Here is a 13,693-nt window from a genome sequence, read left to right on the forward strand (position 1 = left end):
CCAATAAAAATTTTTTAAAAATAAATAAAATGAAGAGAAAAAATTCAAATCGTGGAAATATGGACAAAATCAGCTACTTGTGGTAGGAGATGAAAAAGAGATTAGAAATAAAGATCAAAGTCTTCTCTGAAAAAATAAAATAAGTGATACTAGAAAAAATAAAGTATTCATAACCCTAAAAAAAAAAAGCCACAAATATCATGAGCAATGTCACAACAGTGCTAATTACTATTAACACTAACCTCTATTCTTTTTCCAAAATAGTTTTTCAATAGGTCTTTTCAAAATAAATTCAAGTGTACATTGTATATCAAACAATATGTGATGTCATCTACTGGTACTCGAGAGCATTTTAATATTGATTTTTAAAAATTGATCTCTGTCCAGACCAGCACAGTGGGAAAGGGTTTCACTGCATGGTGCCTCTTAGTTTAGATGACTCAGGGAGAGAGGCCATGGGTACTCAATGGCCCTCATAATGACCTCATAAACCACCCGAGGAGAAGGCAAGGTTATAGAGAGAGAAGAAAACTCTCGGGCTCAAACATCAGGACATTCCTTAAGCTATTTTGGAAACTCATCTGGTATTGTTCCCAGTAAGCAGCATCTATAAGTTGGTTTTTGTAAATTACTAATGGCTTTATTAATAAATAAATTCCCGTTGAAATACTTGATACAGATGCCTATCCTTCTCCCCTAGCTGACACTCAAAAGCAAATGTTTTCAGTTCCTATATGGATTCTGTGCCAAGGTTAAAGGTAATTAAGTCATTGTTCTACCTCAAGACAATCTCAAACCAGTGTGATTAGAAAGAGATATACAGGATACACGGATATGGAATGTGATATCTTGCAACCATAACACTTGGAACTGTGGTTCTCACATGGAGATAATACATCAGAAATACCTAGTGAGGTTATTCCAAAATATACCTGCTGAACCTTATCCCAGACATTGAGACTTTCTAGAAGTGGGACCCAGGCACTTATATTGTGAACAAGCTTCTCATAAGAATCACTCACTCAGAGCTGTGGATAAGGTGCTACAGAAGCCCAGAGGGAGTGTGACAGGCTCTGTTACCGGAAGGGAAGGAAGACAAGAATCAAAAAGGCACACACAGCAAAAGGCGTGTATTGAAAATGGGTCAACACTGAAGCAAAAGATGCACAGAGTGTTCATGAAATGCGGTCTAGTTGGTGCGAGTGAGGAACGCAGGGAAGCGGGGACTGGCTGAGGGTGAAGCAGGAGAGGAAAGTTAGGAGCCACGTTGAGAAGGGTCTTGAGGGGCTGGTCCATGTGGACCAGGATGGACCAGCATAGAAGTAGAGCAACGGGAGATGAAGACCCAGAAAAGACAAAAATCAGGCTCTGGATTTACTCTGAGTTCCTTTGAAGATAAAGATTAAGTCTTTTTTTAAAATTAATTTTTATTGGAGTAGAGTTGCTTTACAATGTTGTGTTAGTTCCTACTGCACAGCAAAATGAATCAGCCGTACATATACATACATCCTCTCCCTTTTGGACTTCCTTCCCATTTAGGTCACCACTGAGCATTGAGTAGAGTTCCCTGTGCTATACAGCAGGTTCTCATTAGTTACCTATTTTATACACAGTATCAACAGTGTATATGTGTCAATCCCAATCTCCCAATTCCTCCCATCCCTCCACTTTCCCCCTCGGTATCCATATGTTTGTTCTCCACGTCTGTGCCTTTATGTACTTAATTAAGATTAAGTCTTATTCTTCATTGATCCTTAGTACATATCACTGTAATAGACCTCAGTAAATATTTACTAAATTAAAGAGTGAATAAAAGAAAAAAAAAGAAATGTAATTGCTATGTATTAGCAATTAATCTGAACCACACTCTAGTTACTGCCTATGTGATATATGCTTAAAGTACCTATTAGTTCTTAGTTCTTCTTGACTAATGGTTTAATTGTCTGTATAAAATTTCATGTTAATGAGTTCCTTCGGCATTATTAAGAGAAGTTCCTGATACAAAAGGACCTGACCAAGGTCATATATTGTACAGTATGATTCCACACGTAAAATATCTCGAGACAGAAAGCAGATTGGTAGTTGCTAGAGACTAGGGGAGAGGGAAACAGGGAATGCTTTCTTAATGGGTACAGGGTTTCCTCTTGAGATTATGAAAATATTTTGAAATGAGGCAGAGGTGGTGGTTGTAGAACATTATGAATGTACTAATAGCCAGTGATCTGTTCACATTAAAATGGTTAATTCCACGCTACGTGAATTTCACTTCAATTAAAAAAAAAAACTTTCAGGGACTTCCCTGGTGGTTGAGAGTCCGCCTGCCAGGGCAGGGGAAGCCGGTTCGAGCCCTGGTCCAGGAGGATCCCACATGCCATGGAGCAACTAAGCCCGTGCGCCACAACTACTGGGCCTGTGCTCTGGAGCCCGTGAGCCACAGCTACTGGGCCTGCGTGCCGCAACTGCTGGGACCCATGTGCCTGGAGCCTGTGCTCCGCAACTGGGGAGGCCACTGTGGTGAGAGGCCCGCACACAGTGGTGAAGACCCAGCGCAGCCAAAAATAAATAAATAAAATAAATAAATTTATTAAAATAAATGTTTCTTATGTAAGGGGATAAGGAAGTAGGAGTTAGAAATAAATGTGAGAAGGTGAGCAAAAAATAGTCTAAGAAGGACCACAGCTGTAGATGACGAAGGATCTTTGGGATATATCCAAACTCTCATTCTTACGGATTATTGATAGAATATCACATTCAAAAGATATGTAGATATTATCTTACTTGACTGGGGTAATAAGATTTGTGGTTCTTGATTCCTCTTGAAGTTCCAATGTTGATCAAATCTTCTTTAGAATATGATCTCCAAACATACTCATCATTGCACTGTGTCTGGTTGGGAACAGGATAACTAAGTGAATATGTATATCCTAATCTTCTGGTACTTTTCTGACTGTGAGAAAAGGGTGGAAACTAGAGTAAGGGATTAAATACCAAATTTCACAAGAGCACACATGTCAAATAATAAGATTGGCTGCCTTAAGACTTGATGCCAGAAATAATTTAATTTCTAGGTTTCCCTGAAAAGAAACAATCCTGTATATTATTATGGCCCTTAACAAAAGTGAGAGTGTCCTAAATTTAAAAGAATCATCTGAAATTCATTAATTTTTTAGTTAATTTTTTTAAAGAGGTGAGTACTCTTCTGTGTAAACAGTACTTGAGTATAACTAAATACTTGGTGAAGGAAAGTTTCTTTATGTAAAAAGTATTCCAGTTAATAAAAGGAAAAATGTAAGAATTAGGATACCACTGGCTTGCAAGTCCCTAATGAAATAATGCATCTAGGCAACGATCAGCAGTTCCCACTCTGGATATACATACCCAACACCACCTATTAAATACTTTTGTGAAAATACCCAACCTGAATCAGATGAGGTCTTTGGAATATTAGATTACAGGAAATACATGAAAAGAAGGATAGTTTTAAATGACACGATGGGGATGGAGTCAGAAAAATCCAGGACAAATCGTCTGTTTCTTCAACAAAGAAATTCTCAGAAAAAGAAAGTGGAGGAACCTGTAGATTAAATGAAGTAAGAGAATACAATGCAGAGACCTTGTCTGGATTCAATTTCTAACCAGCTGTTTGTTTTTTTTTAATTATGAGACAACTGGGGAAAATGTGATCGCTTATTGGCTATTTGATATTAAGGAATTGCTTTTTTAGGTGAGATAATGGTATTGTTACATATTTTTAAAGCATCCTTATCTTTCAAGAGATACATAAAAATATACTTAGACTTATGATATAATGCCTGGAATTTGCTTCAACATTAGCCAGTGGGAAGGCTAAGTGGAGGATATACATTAAAAATGTCCATGTGTTGTTGATTATTATAGCTGGATGATAGCTGGGGATTTATTGTATATTCCTTTGTGTGTGTCTAAAATATTTCATATTGACTTTTTTAAAAAAGAGGGCTGGGTAAGATTCAGGTTACGTCTGTAAGAAACCAAACATCTGGAAAGTGGGATACATCTGGATGCTGCACTATTTCACTTGTCATTCAGATGTACAGATTCAAGCATGACTGTGGTCCTAAATCAAACTGAAGTCATCGAAGGTGCATTAAGACCTTTCCAAAGGGAACACAGCACAAATTGCTTTAAAGGAATAGATTTTCACATCCGCATTTCTCAGTATATTCTTTCTTAACATGTATCTGCCTGAGAACAAAGCTGCATATCTAGTGGGTCTTTTCCTTCCCGCATCCTTTTCTCCCTTCCCCACTTCACCATAGGATCTTACTAAGGTGCATTACACCTCAGGGTGTTAGCTGCCAATGGTGAGAGGGACGCCGGGCAAAGGGAACTTCATTATGGTGATTTCAGGGAACTCCTTTGTAACCCAAATTCCATATACTTACCTAGGGCTTGCCGTTCTAGGTCAAGAGTAAAGGGTGGGGCTATAACCAGAGCATTATGGCCTGTGCAGGGATGTTCTGAATGTAGGTACACTGTAGATTGGTGTGGCTGAGAGTAATGGCTAGTTTTCCCTGTCCTAAAAATTATCAAATGTTCATCCCTCTTTAAGGAGAAGCTTCTAAGAGGAGAGCAGAGAATATAGATTGTTGAAAATGGCTCTTTCCCCTACATATTTAAAGGTAAGCATTTTTCCAGCTTTAAAAAAATCCCTAGGATACGTCACTAGCTGGAAAGAAGAGCATCTCTGTTTAGATGAAGCAGTACAGGATGGCGATGCTGATTCTTTTCAATGTACCTGGAATCTTTTCTGAGACTATCAAATTTTTAAAGATTCACTGGATAAAACTGGTACATAAAAATCTTGTGATCTTTTTTTCAGATTTTGTAGTCATCATCCAATAAGGTATTTAAAGCTAAGTTTTTAACCCAAACATATTATGAAATATTTACTTCAATATAGCCAGTCCTCATTTTATTTTATGATGTAAAATATTTAACGATACATGAAAGTATACGCTAGCTTGTCAGACTAGTAATTTTCCATATATAACTATATACTTACCATATATAACTTTCTCTTTCATTAAATACATAGTAAGTGCTTGATTTGGTTTCCAAAGAAATCAATGAAATTGTTTCTGATTTTTATGCATGATATTATTTAATTATTTTCCAAAGTCAAGCACCAGAGTTCTGCACACATGAGAACATATCTAACTAAAGAACCTCATAGTTTTTATCATACTCCTCACTTCACAGATAACTTACATATTTAGCTACACATTTCATTGCATTATTTTTGTTACTTGGATGTAATTAATCATATTAGACCTGAATCTTTCTACACTTCTCCTGTCTACTTTTAATAATCTTCCCTACAATATGTATTCTATAATTTATCAGTAGTTTTCATAATATTCCTCAAAACATATATTAACATTTATTTGAACTAGAATTGTAGTCAGATTTTTATTTTGACAGGAAGTAAACCTAATTTCACTTGTTGGTTGGAGCACAAGGACTGATTTTACCAGCTAGGTAAACATGGTGTAAATTGTATGAGTTAAATCTTCAGCTCAAAGATTTGGATAAAAATATATTTAGAGTATGCAATGACAAAAGCATTTTTATATAAAAAAAAGATTATATTGGAAAACCTTTATTGAAATTAATGTTCCTATTTTCCAAGTCCTTTTTGAGTATATAATATTAAATAAGTTTCTTCCAAATGAAGGAGTAACAGATGTAATTTAATAGTCATTTGTTAAGACATGCCTTTTCAGGCCATATATGACAAACCCACAGCAAACATCATTCTCAGTGGTGAAAAATTGAAAGCATTTCCTCTAAGATCAGACACAAGACAAGGATGTCCACTCTTGCCACTATCATTCAACATAGTTTTGGAAGTCCTAGCCATGGCCATCAGAGAAGAAAAAGAAATAAAAGGAACCCAAATCAGAAAAGAAGAAGTAAAACTGTCACTGTTTGCAGATGACATGATACTATACATAGAGAATCCTAAAGGTGCCACCAGAAAACTACTACAGATAATCAATGAATTTGGTAAAGTTGCAGGATACAAAATTAATGCACAAAAATCTCAAAATGAAAATCAAAATTAATGCACAAAATAACATAGGAAGAACACTCTTTGTCATAAATCACAGCAAAATCTTTTAGACCCACCTCTTAGGGTAATGGAAATAAAAACAAAAATAAACAAATGGGACCAATGAAACTTAAAACTTTTGCACAGCAAAGGAAAATATAAATAAGACGAAAAGACAACGCTCAGAATGGGAGAAAATATTTGCAAACAAATCAACAGACAAAGGATTAATCTCTGAAATATATAAACAGCTCATGCAGCTCAATATTAAAAAAAACAAACAACCCAATCAAAAAAATGGGCAGAAGAGCTAAACAGACACTTCTCCAAAGAAGATATACAGATGGCCAAGAGGCACGTGAGGAGCTCCTCAACATCACTAATTATTAGAGAAATGCAGATGAAAACTACAGTGAGGTATCACCTCACACCAGTTAGAATGGGCATCATCAGAAAATCTACAAACAACAAATGCTGGAGAGGGTGTGGAGAAAAGGAACCCTCTTGCACTGTTGGTGGGAATGTAAACTCATATAGCCACTATGGAGAACAGTATGGAGGTTCCTTAAAAAACTAAAAACAGAATTACCATACGACCCAGCAATCCCACTACTGGGCATATACCCTGAGAAAACCATAATTCAAAAATACACATGCACCCCAATGTTCATTGCAGCACTATTTACAATAGGCAGGTCATGGATGCAACCTAAATGCCCGTCGACAGACAAATGGATAAAGAAGATGTGGTACATATATACAATGGAATATTACTCAGCCATAAAAAGGAACGAAATCGGGTCATTTGTAGAGACGTGGATGGACCTAGAGACTGTCATATAGAGTGAAGTAAGTCAGAAAGAGAAAAACAAATATCATATATTAACACATATATGTGGAATCTAGATAAATGGTACAGATGAACTGGTTTGCAGGGCAGAAATTGAGACACAGATGTAGAGACCAAATGTACGGACACCAAGGGGGGAAGTGGCGGGGAGGGGGGAGCTTGGTGGTGGTGGGATGAATTGGGAGATTGGGATTGACATGTATACACCAATATGTATAAAACTGAAAACTAATAAGAACATGTCTACAAAAATAAAATTAATAAAAATTTTATATAAAAATACAATAAAATAAAAATAAAATTCAAATATAAAAAAAAGACAGGCCTTTTCAGTATACTTCTCAGAAAAACGAGATAGGGAATAACTCAATAACTGGATGACAAATCATCTAATTATTTGCTTTCAGTGAAACTGAAGGAGTACACAACCAAGCTGTCAGCCAATCAATCATTAAAAAATCACCTTGTGATTTTTGGCATATAACGATAAAGAGTTCAGAGTATCGAATGGCAATGCTACACTAAAACTCCTTTCATTCACATCTACTTAATTATGAGAACAAGGTTTCTCAACACTAGCATTTATAAATTGAAAAAAAAAAAAAAGCAGGAAAAATTGATGCTGAATGTGGTCTCATTCCCAACATAATAACACTCAAATCTGGAGACATAAAGTAATTGAAAACAAAACAGCCCCATTTATCTCATCAAGATGCAATTCCAAAAAATCTACTTTTTCTGTTTAGTAATTATTAACATTTGTAATGTGTTTATTGCTTTGAGCAATTCTGTACTAAAAATAATTGTGATAACTCAATACTTAGGGTTCTATAACATGTTTAAAAATTAATGTCAATTAATATACTAATGGAGTGATCAATAAATTGCTTTCAAACACAAAATATATTAGAGCAGCGTAAAATTCTATGGAGGAAGTAGACTGGGAGTAAGAGCTCAAGAAGGAAAGAGAATGAAATAAATGATCTGTTAAAGAAGAGCTTGTTTGTATATATTTTTTTAAAAGGGTCAGAGTGAGTATCAATTTGCTAAGGTGGTTAGATTACCCACTGGTTATATGTAAAGAAATGATTTAATGGTCTTGTTTTAAAATGTCAATATTTAGGATGGGCTGGAAGTTTTATCTTTTACAGCTATATAAATTTATAATAAGAACTTTTCTGTGGACTTTAAAAATATGTGAATTTGAAGACCACTGACCTAGACTCCATAAGTACCCATTTGGTTTTGGCTTTCATCCCAAATGTTTCTTCTTCAGACAACTGTTACTGTTTGGGAAGCTGGCATAATCCTTACCGTCAGATGGTAAACCTCCCAGTAGGGGATATAACGTGACTCAGTGGGATAGCCGGTAACTCGGAAATTAGGAGTCTTGCAGACCTGCACTTTTTGGAAGTCTGTCGTATATTATGCTGGGGAAAAATGAATGAAAATTTGGGGGGTAACTTCTTCGTGCTATAGTCACTGGACTAGTGCTTTCAGTTTGTCCTCAGAACAACCACCTAATGCAGCAGTCATCATTCCCACTTTGCCAACCATAAACCTGAGCTGTAGCTGGCTGGTTACTCGCCTAAGGGAGCAGAGAAAATAAGGGGTAATTAGAGCAGGGAGCTGAGGCTGGAACCCATTTCTGCCTGACTGCACCACACAGTCTGGACAGTACTCCATTTGACTTCCCTACAATGTGAACTTTTAAGGTGAAAAGATCCTCTATATTGGAAGTAATTTCCAGAGTGAACACAGACAAGGGAAGGTCCTCCATGCTAATTTCCCACCTCCCGCTGATGCAATGAAAGATGATGGCAGGGCTTTCGCAGCCCCACCCTCTCTCACCCACCAATGAGATTAGAGAGGCAGCTGATGGACAGAAATTCCCACCACCCTCGGTTCAGGTGGAATGGAGGGAGGAGTTGTAAGCAAACATTGCCTTAGGAAGCAATAGTTGGAGGAGTGAAGGTAAGGGTAAGGGGACTGTGGCCTTGTTCCAGCTTCCAGGACTAGTGTTGGGTGGAAGTGCTAACAATTACTCACTTATCCAGTCATTCAGTTGTCATTGCCTGCCTACTGTATACCAGGTAATGGACTCAATACGTGCTCCATGTTTAGGTAGCACAGTTCTATTAACTGTATACTGGCTCTGTTGTAAAGCATGATACACAGTGGCTTTATGAAGGATCCATGTGTTAATTTTCTCAATTTTCCTGTAGGAGCTTGGGATACTCTTTGAAGGGGAAACCCCCTCTGATGCTTGGAGGAGACCTGTGCGTGCAGTGGGTCTTATCTGAGTTCATTTTCTATAAGCCTTCTCTGATTACTCTCTATTGGTTTTGGACTCTGAATAATAGAAGAAAGGTGAACAAATTCAAGCGTGTATATCAATCTGATTTGAATAGGGATGTACCGAATTAAAGCAGGCACTGCTCCTGTCTTAGGTGTGAACGCAGTCTTCGTCGTGGTGGCGTAGGAATCCCGATCGGTATGCACAATAAAACAGTTTTAAATGTGGCAAGCCAGCATATTTTGATCAAATGTTGTTTTAATAATTAAAATAATTTTGCAAGAGACAAACATTTCGGGTGGTAATGCAGAGTGTAAAGGAGTGAAGGCCAACTTGTGAGCTCCACTAGGGAAGAGGGGAAGCTCAATTTAATTATGAGTTCCCCCCCTAGATAAAAATAGGTCTATTGTTTTTCTTGAGAATTCACATATACTATTTTAAAGAATTCGAGCAATACATAAAAATATAAAGAAAAGAGTTCACTTGAAACTCTATCATCTTAGGATGTTCACTATCGCTGTTTTATTGCCTGACTTTTCATGCATCATATTAGATATACCTGTAAATGCATGAACTGATTTTACACAAAGAGGGTCATAGTTTCCATGTCAGGTTCTCTCCTGGACCCCTTGTTGTGGCTCCTTCCTGGCCCTGCTTGTAATCACCCTCCTCCCAGGTAGTCCATGTTAACAATTGTGCCTGTTTCTTTCCAGATTTTTATAACTGCTACTATAATCATATACAGATTGATATATACGTATATCAATACATTATCACATTGGGTTCTAGTCCTATTTTGTTTTACAAAAACAGGCTCATCTTACACAAAAGTGTCCTCTTCTACCTGTCACTTAACGGCGCCGTATGGGAAGCCCCTCCGACTCGTCTGGTGCAGCTCTAAGTAATTCTTTGTAACGACTGTGCAAGATTCCGCAGCATAGCTGTTCTTTAAAGCTGTGAGAGTGAGTGAGCTCAGCAAGGGAGGGAGTGGCATTAGAGGAGGTGACGTCCAAAGGCTGAAGCCTGGGGCCCCCCAGTGTCAAGAGGCTGGGGAGATGAGGGGAAGCCGGTGAAGGAGGCTGAGAAGCTCAGTGAGCGAGGTGAGTGGAGACCCAGGAGGCTATGGTGTCCTGATGGCCGAAGGAAAAACATGATTCCAGGAGGAGGGAGGGACACCTACAACGGCAAATGCTGCTGGCGGGCCCGGAGGGTGAGGATGGAGAATTCACCGGTATGCAGACACGAGGATTGATCTGCCCCAACCTCCCCTTGTGAACGGAGGTACCATCAGATTACTTGGGAATATATTTTTAAAATTTAATTCGATCATTCTCTCTTTCTTCATATCTAGGCAGTTACCTGTGGCTTTTTAGATTTCACTAGCACCTGGGTGAAATGATCCCTTCCATGTTCGAAGCAAAGCCATCTGGGGTCCATCACCTCACCTCTCACACCGCACCCACCTCACTGCCTGCCTTTTCTCCCGTTCACGCATCCTGAATACAATTGCCGTAAAGCATCTTTCTCAAAGGTGTCTTCAATTTCCAAATAGTCTGAAAACCTATATGCCACTGCCTACATATAAAAAAGAAACATTTAGTTTTTGCCATCTGTGTACTTCTCCCCACCTCTCCCATCTCTCCATCTCTGCCATCCAGGGCTTGTTTCTCATCGAACAGGTCCTTGAATCCAGTCAGGCAGCTGCATCTGCCCCTCTGTAACTATTCACCCGCCGCCTTCACACAGGGTGAGTTTCACCTCCACCTGAGGCTTCCCCGGGCTAACAAAAGCCTTAGCCCCTGCCTGTCACACTCTGTCCTTCTGTTTGCAGACTCCTGGCTGGTATCTACGCTCTGATCCCATTACACTAGAAATGACATTATCCTTTGATTCTTCTGCTTTAGTGGGAACCACTTTATACTTTAAAGCATTTTATTCCAACAGCAGAATTAATGTTCTTTGTTAAGAGAATTTCAAGCACGGACAGGAAGTGGGGAGAAATTGTGAGGCTGTGTTGCTCTTAAAATAAACTAGCACTTCACCTGATTTGAAGCTCTGAGTTTGACTCTTAGAAGGATCTGGAAGGATCTTCTGCACAGAGACTGCCTTTTTCCGAAGCAAGCAACGCCAATCTAGGCCTGATCACTCTTTGCAGATGCAAGTAGGATTTGAGATGAAGAACACCCTAGATTATCCGGTGGGCCCTAGATGCAATTTCAGTGTCCTCATAAGAAAGGCAGGGGGAGGTTGGCCACGGAAGAGGAGGAGGTGGTGTGACCATGGAGGCCGAGACTAGAGTGATGGGCCACAGGTCAAGAATGCTGACAGGGCTTCCCTGGTGATGCAGTGGTTGAGAGTCCGCCTGCCGATGCAGGGCACACGGGTTTGTGCCCTGGTCTGGGAGGATCCCACATGCCGTGGAGCGGCTGGGCCCGTGAGCCATGGCCACTGAGCCTGCGCGTCCGGAGCCTGTGCTCCGCAACGGGAGAGGCCACAACAGTGAAAGGCCCGCGTACCGCAAAAAAAAAAAAAAAAAAGAATGCCGACAGCCACCAGAAGCTGGAAGACGCAAGGACGGATTCTCCCCAAGAGCCACCAGAGGGAGTGCAGCCGTGCCAATAGCTTGGTACCAGGCTTCTGGCCTCCAAAATGTGAAAAAAATAAATTTCTATTGTTTTCAGCCACCAGTTTGTGGAAGTTTATGGCGGTCCTTGGAAGGAATACAGCACTTAAGAGCCCAGTCGATAGTAATAGTTCGATAGCAATTCGTCCATAGACGTCATCAGCCTCATCCTATTTTGAGACCAGAGCTGGACAGTGACACATTAGGCCCACCTTTTAGAGGGTGACCCTTCCATCAGTGGAGGATGGAGTAGCACAGAGTGGCTGTTAGAGACTCAGGACCGGAGGTGAAGGGGCAAACTCCCCCAGGGGAAGGGACACTTTGGAGGCAGAATCAGTGACACCTGGTGATGACACTGAGGTGTCAGTGAAGCGGCCCTCCCCTCTCCTTTAAGCAGATGGGACCCTCCTTACTGAGCTTCCAAGTCTAGGAAGACAAAGAGTATAGTTTTGTACGTGTTGCGTTTGAGGCCCTTCTGTGACATCCAAATGCATCTGGTAGACAGATGGATATTTTGGTCTGAGATTTAGGAAGAGCATCTGAGTTATGGATAAAGATGAGAGAGTCATTGATTGGCACCTTTATGTAGACTAGAAGCCCTGTGGCAGGATATGGCCGCTCACATAGGAGATGTAAACCAAGAAGGAGAAAACCTGGAGGACGCCAACATTCCCAGACAAGAGGGGGGAGAGCAGACAGTGAAAGAAACCAAGACAGGGTGGCTAGAAATGGAGGATGAGACTCAGGGGAGTGGGGCGGGGGGCGGGGGGGGCGTTCCTGGGGAGGGCTCCAGCTCCTCTGCCTGGACACCATAGAGAAACTCGTGTTGTAAATATTTTTGTATTAATTATTTTCATTTGCTATTCGTAATTTACAAAGGGATGAATGGGATGAAAGTATGCATTTCATTCATTCTCCTGGGACTACAATTCTAGGGAATTTGCAGTTGAACAATCCCCACTGCTCTGTAGCCACCAGGGAACCACAATTACCCAGCTAGAGGGCTGCGATGGGTTATTATTGCCATGAGAAAGACCAGGATGGAGCTGACTACACAGTAATCATGCCAGTAGCACCACAGCTAGAGTGGCTCTCCCTCCACTGACACAAAAAGCTGAGTTAGTAAACCAGCTGCATTCGCATGCAAAATTAGTATTAAAAGCACTGCCTCTGTTAAATACAAAATCCCTTTGAAAGAAAAATCAGCGAAGTTTAGAAGCGACAGCTGAATGCCATAGTTCCCAGCCTCTGCTACAGCCACCGGGGTGGGGGTGGGGGACGCTGCAGATCCACTTGGGGGTTGCTTCTCTGCATTCTGCAGCCCCTCCCCGCCCTCTTTCTGCGCTGTTTCCCAGATCCTGCCGGGGATCAGGGCCCCCGCTGGGTCTGCCCTCTTCAGAGCTCCCGACCTCTGTTGCTTCTTTGTCTTTGTCTTTGTTCTCCAGACACTAGGCCTTCCTTTTGCTTGTCCCCTCCTGGACATTTCATGGGGTGTTTAAACTCCGAGCTGTTTAGGGAGGGCTTTGACAGAAGGTATGGCGAAGGGCAGGAAAGGGGCAAGGTCGTGAACACCCTTTCATTTTCCCTGACTCCCAGCCTCTCCTTAAATTGAGTCCCACCCGTAAGGGGGAGGCACACACCCTTGAAGACCCGAGCAGCCTTCGCTCCAGGCACCGCGTCTCCAAGGGAGACCCCGTCCCCGCCCCTCGCCGGCTGGCAGGGTCCGCAGTCTTACTTGGCAGGATCTTGTGGCCGCATTGAGAAGGACACGGAGCCTCGGGCCCAGGCTCTGCCATTCTTGCTAGAAGAGGCCGTCGCTGGGCCTCTCGC

At 40.7% G+C, this 13,693-nt stretch overlaps 1 protein-coding gene across 1 annotated transcript in view; it reads right to left on the reverse strand.

Moving 5' to 3' along the window:
* The window catches only part of TEX26 (testis expressed 26), a 39,156-nt gene extending 25,497 nt beyond the window's left edge, over window positions 1-13,659 (reverse strand). The window contains exons 1-4 of the mRNA XM_029209964.1: window positions 13,599-13,659; window positions 12,709-12,723; window positions 9,364-9,433; window positions 2,779-2,947 (exon numbers count right to left, since the gene is read on the reverse strand). Of these exons, the coding sequence (XP_029065797.1) occupies window positions 2,779-2,947; window positions 9,364-9,433; window positions 12,709-12,723; window positions 13,599-13,659 (315 nt within the window). The remainder of the gene's footprint in view (window positions 1-2,778; window positions 2,948-9,363; window positions 9,434-12,708; window positions 12,724-13,598) is intronic.
* Window positions 13,660-13,693: the final 34 nt, after the last annotated feature.

The sequence above is a fragment of the Monodon monoceros genome, unplaced genomic scaffold (assembly GCF_005190385.1).
Source record: "Monodon monoceros isolate NGI ecotype Baffin Bay Population unplaced genomic scaffold, NGI_Narwhal_1 Super_Scaffold_8, whole genome shotgun sequence".
Taxonomy (NCBI): Eukaryota; Metazoa; Chordata; class Mammalia; order Artiodactyla; family Monodontidae; genus Monodon; species Monodon monoceros.